Here is an 8,970-nt window from a genome sequence, read left to right on the forward strand (position 1 = left end):
ACTGAGTTCGGTTGAGGCTGAGAGCCGCGGCCCAATGCACATCGTCAGGTTTTTTTTTTTTTTTTTTTGCCAGGCGACCGATTTTTTAAGCCAAATATCACTTCAATCCTATTAAGTTAGTTCAAGTTAGTTATTCATTTATATGTGCTATTTATGAGAGGGCTAACTTGTTGCAAAATAATAATGATAATAATAATAGCCTCATTAAAATACTATTGTTGCTTCGGTTGTTTTCAGCATTTTATGTGCATAATCTGTTATTTAGTTTGAAATGTTCGTTGAAATAAGTAGATTTTTCGTTTTCGTTTATTTATTAAGTTAATATAAAACCATATAGTCACATTTTAGAATACAATAGAATCGAATTTTAGAATACAACTAGAAACACTGTCCTGGCCTGCTTCTAAATTCAGTGGCCTGACAAAAAAAAGAAAATTTGATTTTTTTGAAAAAAAATTTTTGTATCACCTCGCTCGCTCAATCCCGTGGCTGCTCGCGGCCCACCTTTGGGTCGCGACCCCGATTTTGGGAACCACTGGCCTAATCTATACCTTTCTGTTGAACTCATTCTAATTATTAATCTGGACCTTCAGAACATGCAGTATTATTAATTTGCTCAAATGTCGTGGCCTCACACAGTGCCAACTGCAGGTCTCGCCATCTCAGGTGCCAACTGCAGGTCTCGCCATTTTCAACCAATGAGAAGGGTGAACCTGTGATATAAAGATAAAGTATCGACGCCATTGTTGTTGTCGTTAGCTTACATGCTAACGTTAATGGCAGCGACCATAGCATTGTGGCTCGGCTAGCTATCATCGCTTAACACTTTGGTTGCCTAAGGTTAAATTAATGATATACCATAGATTGCCAGCGCTATTTGTCTATGGAGAAAGTCCCCTTCTTTGCAGGGCTATAACTTTTTAAATTCTATTGCTACATTGCCATTATTAGGGCCCATTCAAAGTCCTATATGTATTGTTCATTGTGTAGCAACGTTAAACTTTTTCATTCACATATTCATAGTAAAGTATGGTCCAATGTATAAGTATGTTTTCATCTCTTTCTGCAGCTTTCTCCAGAACGTGATATATAGCCCCAAATGCATTATATTGATGATGAAATACAGTTTGATGGCAATCAGCGCGATATAAAAAATTCCAACTAGACGTACTTCTAGAAGTTACTACACGTCATCTGATGTTGACCGGATGGGCGAGGGGGCGTTTATAATTCCGTGGGCAGCGTTATACCAATCATCTAATGTGGGTCAAATGTTGATAATATCAGTTATTATCGAAGACGGTAACGTTACACGCTGAAACTCACCCCAGTCTCCGCGCACCGTTGGGCGATCATCGTCGAGTAGAAATTTTATCATTATGGGATATATTATTACCCGGTCCATCTCCAGCTTGTATAATGGTATATACGTCCAAATCATGTTGTTTATCGAGTTATTGGCAATCGATCGCTATGTAGAGTGACGAGCTAGAGTCACGGGACATGTACCGAGTGGCCGGAAGCAATACGGACGTCTAGCAAAACCTCTAGTGCGCTTCCTGTTAAGCGCTTGCGCCGATCGGCCACCAGATGGCGCTCCTGAACCGCCAGAGAGCTCAGTGGGTCCTGCTGGTGGATCTCAGGCCAGCGGAGGGACATTATGAATCCGATCGCAGATTTTTGAAATATTGATATAAAGACGACGTACAGCGTCCCCCGGCAACTTTAGCATGGCCAGCAAAGACGTCTAAAGACGGCTCCCGGCACCCAAAGTGTTAATAGAGCTAGTGAATGGATAAACAACGTTATTTAACATTGCAGAATTGGTACAATTACAATGCGGCTCAATACAAACAATTGTTAAGGGGCCCAGGGGGTGTAGACTGTTGTAGTTTGAGCTAATTTACACCATGCTCTAAAAAAAAAAAAATCTGCCGAGCGGTGGAGTGGACCAAGCTTTAAAGAGCGAAGAGCGGATTTCTTGGCTGCGCCGATCCGCTCACGTGGCCTGTCCCCCTGTTGGGGTTGCTCAATGTTGTAAAATATTATACATAAATGTGTTTTTATGAATAACGATATTTGAGGAGCCTAATAATATTGCTACAGCGTGCAATTCTCTGAGGTGGGAGGCTCCGCCTCCGGGCGAAACCATCTCTGTGACGTCAGCAACAAAATGGCGGCGCACATGTTGATTTATGCTACATAAATGGACATAACAAATAGTTTTTTCTTAGAAACGCCTTATTTTTATAACGTGATTTTTTTTCTGTGGTTTATCTAAATACTAATTTGATGCTATGACTGTTTATATCGCTATGCTTCATCTCCCCTTTAACTCTTTGGATGCCACTCCTCCCCGTCTAAAAACATGGTTGAATGCCAGCACCCACTTCAACGATAGCGTTGTGAACGCATAAACTATGTCTTAAATTTTGTCTAATCTGGCCGTCGCTTATCAATGACTTGTTTCAAGTCAAGAGTTTTATTTGTCACGGCATACAAGTATACAATGAAATGTGGGGGGTCTTGAAATGCGTTGTTTGCAGTCAACATTGTCTAAACGGGTTGTTTTTTTAATCTGTTCATTTCCGTTTTATACCATTTTGAAAAACCCTTGTTTTCTTGAAAGTTTCAGGAAAATATAAAGATTCTGTGATAATCGCCCGTTACTGGAATATTCTGGAATACACAAAAAACGTTGTAATTTTTCGGCCTATTTATGAATCGTTTTCAAATAAATGCTAGATTATCGATAGTATATGTGTACTTATGCACGCTAGAGAAGCGAGCTGAAAATCTATTCTCATTTCCTGATCAGCACACACACACACACACACACACACATATGGCACACGCTGATATCTCTGTGAAAACAGCTCTGATTATCCTAAGACTGGTAAAATAGATTCCTTACCTCAGATCAGATGTTCTCCAAAAAGATTATTCCAATTCCTGATCGCCATTCCAAATATCGATCGCGTTTATTGATTCAGCGCTGGGTACTGGAAATATGTATTCCACGCTGTTTTGCGGCTCTGCAATGACTTGGATCTCTTCGGATGGCTTACAGATGTGTTCCATATACTCTCAGGAATTGTGTAAAACTGCCCAAATAGTGAAAGAAATAGCAAAATAGTTCCCCTTTAAACATGTATCTCCTATTCTGTCAGAGGTATTGTGGATAGTTCATTCTATACAGAATAAACTCATCTTTCTCTGTATAACTCATACTGTTACTGCTCTTTACCTTTTGTAAGCAGTACCGTATTGTCCAGAATATAAGACCTAGGAAAAAACAGAAAAAGGGGTGGAAAAATAGCCTTGTTGGCCGTGCGGCATGAGCCCTCGGCAGGACGTTGAGAAGTGTCACCGATGTTGGAGTTGGGACTTTCTCTCCTTTGCCCGAGGTGCGAGGCGTGCTTTTCAAACGGCTAGTCTCCAGGGCTCTGTCCCGACCTGTCCGGGTTCCCTACAGCCTACAGGCCACAGCTGTCATGTGCTCCAAGGCCCTTCTGTCGAGCCCGCCTGTCGGAGTGCAGAGGTCTCACCCTGGCCCCCATGCACCGCCAGGTTCTCAACTCTCTCACGTGCACCAGTGAACGTCACTTCGAACGCACCCTGGATTCAAATACAGCATACATTTTTTATTCAATGTTTTTATATAAAACATTTACCAAAATATATTAAAAACAGCCTATTGTCTTCCACTTCCACGTTTTCCCCCCGTCCTCCTGGGGAAGACATGCGAGCACCTATTAGATTCAGATGGGAGTGGTCTACCCCGCAAGGACAATTGTCTTCACACAACTTCTGCACTCGCAGATCGAAACCGTTTTCTCACGCTGCATACAATTTGAGCACTTTTTTATGATATAATTCGGTTTTTCGTTTCTTTTCTAGGTGAAGATAATTAGAAAAATATTTGAAGCATTTTTGAGTTCGGTAAATAAATGCTTTGCTTTTTCTCCGTTCTCCGCTTGATATACGGTAATTAATCGAGTTGCAAACAAAAGGCTGTGGGCTTTCAGAATATTTAGATTTTAAATTTTATCATCAAATTCAGATGATAAATAAAATGCTTGTAGATTCATGATGACAAGCAGAACGGCGCAATTTAACGGGACAGTTTCTCTCTATTTTCAATTAATATATTTAAATCTAGGGAAGGGCGGCTACGTGGCGTAGTGGGCAAGGCGCTCGCCACGAATGCAGGAGACGCTGGGCTCGCCTGTTCGAGCCCAGCGCTCCACATTGCTTTCAGTTTAGCTGGTCGTTCATACTAATACACATTGGCCGTATTAGGGGGTGGGAAACTGATGGGTGGGGATCGGGCGTTGTGGACAGCGACTCCTACAGGTCGGTTGGTGCGCCTGCGCAGTAGAATCAGGAAGTGTCGGGGGCAGCGTGAGCCTCCCGCGCGTTACTCCTCGCCACTGAGAGATTGAGCTGCGCAGGTGAAAAGATGCGACTGCTGTTACCTCAAGTACCGGAGGGGACTTGTGCTATGTATGACTTAGTCCACATTGCAGCCGGCTTGTGGGAGGCAAGAAACAGCGTTCGTGACAGGGGAGGGTTGAATTGGATGATACGAAATTGGGATGGGAGAAAAATATAGAAAATGGGAGAAAAAGTGGATAAAAAAAAATATTTAAATCTAGGGTTTGTGAAATAATAGTTCATGATCTTCGTTTAGGAAATATTATTTTTGCAAAAAAGAAAAACAGAAAGGTCAACCAATTCAACAATTTAAATGAATTAAAACAACTACAAACTGAGGTGAAATGGTTGGCTATTATAGATTTAAACTGACCAATGGTTACTAAAGTATTGAGTTTTAAAGTGCTTTGCAAAACATTCCACGTGTCAGGGGCACAGAAGCTAAAAGCAGATTTTCCTAATTCAGTGCAAATTTTAAGTGTAAAACCAATCACCAGAGCAAGTGTGATGAGGTCCAGAGTTCCAGTCCAGTAATGAAGTGATGTAGGCTGGAAGATCATCAATAATGTCTTTGAGGTTTGAATGTGATCTCCTTGTTCCTCTGCAGGAGCTATTCTTCACTGATGAAGAGTGACAACATGACCACTAATGAGGTGAGTGTATTATTCTCTAGATCTTTCACTTTCCTATCATAAGGTTAGTTTCAATTTATATTATAAAAAAATTCATCCAGATGTATTTAAACACATTCATTTAGTTTGACAGTCATTGAGAGTAAATGAGTTTGAATATGGCCCCAGTTATGTCATCTCGGACATTAAATCCTTAATTACAGCTCCATGAAATTATGTAGATGAAACAATAGCAATACCTTGTCTTATAGGGACTCCTACCTTATCATCATTGAGCTGTAATGAACTCAAAACAAGGATTCAGTGTGCCTGATGACATCACTGTCGGCAATCGCGATTCGCAATGGCTGTCAAAACTAAATGGCTGTGTGAAAAACTGTTTTTGGACGTGTGTGAGATTATGTGCAAAATAAATTGTCATCGTTTTTTTTGTGCCCCTTTTATATATATTTTTAAAAAAAGTTCAATATTGAATCGCAATTTTTTATAAATATGTTTTTTCCACTAAATTCAATAAACTATTGTTCAATAAAATAGCTTTCATTTACAATACAATAATCACAGTGTATGTAGTAAGTGCAAAGTGGCAGAATCATCGCAGGGAAGCAGTAGAATCGATTGCTGTTAGGACTTCAGTCACAGGGAGGCAGTAGAATGGATTGCTGTTCGGTCTTCAGTCACAGGGAGGCAGTAGAATGGATTGTTGTTAGGACTTCAGTCACAGGGAAGCAGTAGAATGGATTGCTGTTAGGACTTCAGTCACAGGGAAGCAATATAATGGATTGCTGTTAGGACTTCAGTCACAGGGAGGCAGTAGAATGGATTTCTGTTAGAGCTTCAGTCACAGGGAGGCAGTAGAATGGATTGCTGTTAGAGCTTCAGTCACAGGGAGGCAGTAGAATGGATTGCTGTTAGGACTTCAGTCACAGGGAGGCAGTAGAATGGATTGCTGTTAGGACTTCAGTTTGCTATGATTGCATTGTGGACTCCTGGAGAAACCTAAATGATCTGCAATCTACCATTGTTAACATTACTTATGGTCCCATTCCATTTAGGTGTGCCAGGGTTTCACTGGGACAGCCGTGACGCACCTAAATTGACTGGGATCATACATTTGATCAGTTACACCTGTGTTTACCCTGCGATGACACGTGTGAAAAAGGGCTTATGGACCAGTAAATGAGAATGGATGTTCTATCATCAGCATGTAAACTGGTTTCTGTTTTTTCTTTTTTTAAACGTTGAATTGATTTGAATTGAGAATTGATCCCAGCTCTGCTTAACGCCGCTTCTTCCAGGACGGTAACGACTCTGACGACTTCATGTGAGCAGGAGGCGACGGGACTGCTAGCTGACAGAAGAAACGCTCCGCCCACTGCTTCGCCTGGCAGTGCATCGACGTTGTACAAGAGAATTGAACGGAAGCTTTACTTTCGGGACGCCCAGAGCAGCCAAAGTGGGCAAATTGAGAGAGAGAGAGAGAGAGAGAGAGAGAGAGAGAGAGAGGGAGAGGGAGAGAGAGAGACTGCAACTGCAACCGGGACTGTTCTGTACACCGGTCGGCTTCCAAACTCCGCTGATCGGTTGTACTCTTGCATCACAGGTTGACATTCTAGAAGCGACACAGGACAACATTATGAAACCCAGTGCCTTTTGGGTTTGTTTAGATTGATTCTCACCACACAGTGAAGCACGGGTTCAACGTTGTTTGATTTACAATCCTTTTCTCTGCCTCATCCAGGCATGCTGCCTGAGCATAGCCCCTTATCAGCCCCCCCATCAGCCCCCACCAGCCTCCATCATCCCCTATCCTGGCTTTGGAAATAGTGTTTAATAGGGCTGCAACGATTTATGAAAAATCGTCGACGAGATATTGTTGCGTCGATTAGTCATTAAAAAATATATATATATATATTATAATATTTTTTTTTTTTTTTTTTTTTGCCACTACCTATCTTTGTGAAAGTGGCTTCTCAGCTCTGGTCCAGCCAGCTGAAGACTTCTTAGCTTAACATAACAGACCGACAGTAAGTTTGGGGGAACTAATGGGATAACTGGGGATGTTGTTTGGTCCTGGCAAGAGTCTCAAAGCAACTCTGAGGTCATGCTCAATGTCCAATCTGTTCCTCTGCTCTGTCTTCAGCTGGACCAGAGCTGAGAAGCCACTTTCACAAAGATAGGTAGTGAAAAAAAAAAAATGATATATATATATTTTTTTTTTCTTTTTTATATAATTGTTTTTCGATTAGTCGACTAATCGAAAAAATAATCGACAGATTAGTCGACTACCAAAATAGTCATTAGTTGCAGCCCTAGTGTTTAACTTCAAATAGAAAAATAAGTACGCCTTATCTCACCACCCCTGAGCTTCAATAAACTTCTCCCATATTTCAAGGTAACTTATTGTCAGTATTATTTCCTTACGAAATATATCAGCATTTGAGAAAACCTTTTAAATCAGGTTTTCCACAATATTCACTTTTGTGGCATGGTACTAGACTAGACCGTTTTCACACGGAAGACGTCGGAAAATGCAATGTGTCAAAGTAAAAGCTTGACAGGTTATCTACCAAGTCTTATACACACCACACTTTCTCTTTTACTTTGAAACATCCTGACATCCCCACATGCCCCTGCGTTGGACGCAACATTGCCAGGGAAACGAGGCTCAGCCATTATCAGCCGAGAATTGGGTGACAAAAGTTAATATTGTGGGAAAAACTAGACCAGAAGGGTGTTCTGGTCTAGGTTCAAGGAAGGGTGCACTGCATTTACAAGACAAAATGAGAGCAACACAGCATCCGGCACAATAATCATTTTATATCAATTATATTGTTTTCATGATCGTGTGAAGTCTAAATCATAATTAAAATTTAAACTCGATTAATCGGCCAGGCCATGAATGACTCCTGAATTTGCTGCACAGGTGAACCAAATCTATGAGAGTGTCTTTGGAATAGTGTCTATTCAAATTTCGAAACACTATCTCCAAAGCCACAGTATAAGGGCAATCCTAAAACTAAATTCAATACCTTTCCTCCCTAAGAATCACTTTCATTCAACATAGTTTTATTTGTTCCATTACTGTTGCATGTCATGAAGAAATACAGTACAATGTGTCCATCGATTTTGACCAATTTCATCACTACCACATCTAGTTTGGTGTTTGGAGTCATTTAGTCAAATGAGTTATGACATTATTTGTTAATTTGTTAAATGCCTCTGCAGTCTTATTTAGAGCCGACGGTGAAACCGAAGATGTTGTGATTTATTTAGTTTTGTCAGTGTGCAGGTGTTTTAAGTCTTGGGACATTGCTTTGTTATGACTAAAACAGTGCGATCATTATTAATAAAAAAGAAAAAACATCTCTCCTCAGTCGTATAGCTGTGTTCTACTGTCTGTATGACTGGTGGGATTTGAACTAGGGTCGAGTGACGTCTACTGAATTGGCATATGGCAATGTCCATAGTGAAACATTAAGATGGACGTTGATTGTTGTTGGGGTGCGGCTACTTACGGGCTACTTTGTACTTTATAGTGCTTTATTATTACATAAAAAAGACTGATATATAAGACACGAGGTGATAGGAAATTATTTGATTGGAGTGAAACTGGTGGTGGATCATGGAGCTAACCCCCTTTTCTTTTTTTTGCATGAGCTCAACTCAAGTGTTTCTTTATTAATCCACCTTGGGGAAATGCAGGTGTCAACAACTGGGAGGGGAGGTACAGGCAGGAAAGATAATAATATAAATGGTAATAATAATAGAGTAGAAATTGTTTTAACAATAGACAAATACCAATGATGGTTACGCCTTTCAACCAGAGAAGGCCATCCAACCCTTTCATAAAGGACACAGTGAGTAGAGTACGTACACTGTAAAAAATAATTTTTTTTTT

General features: G+C 40.7%; 1 protein-coding gene across 2 annotated transcripts in view; it reads left to right on the top strand.

The window, feature by feature from the left end:
- The window catches only part of ccdc25 (coiled-coil domain containing 25), a 29,136-nt gene extending 20,695 nt beyond the window's left edge, over positions 1 to 8,441 (top strand). For both annotated transcript variants that reach the window (XM_084315416.1, XM_084315417.1), the window contains 2 exons: positions 5,045 to 5,090; positions 6,368 to 8,441. In XM_084315416.1, the coding sequence (XP_084171542.1) occupies positions 5,045 to 5,090; positions 6,368 to 6,397 (76 nt within the window). In that variant the 3' untranslated portion in view covers positions 6,398 to 8,441. The remainder of the gene's footprint in view (positions 1 to 5,044; positions 5,091 to 6,367) is intronic.
- The last annotated feature ends 529 nt before the right edge of the window (positions 8,442 to 8,970 follow it).

Source organism: Notolepis coatsorum (genome assembly GCF_963971535.1).
Source record: "Notolepis coatsorum genome assembly, chromosome: 5".
NCBI lineage: Eukaryota > Metazoa > Chordata > Actinopteri > Aulopiformes > Paralepididae > Notolepis > Notolepis coatsorum.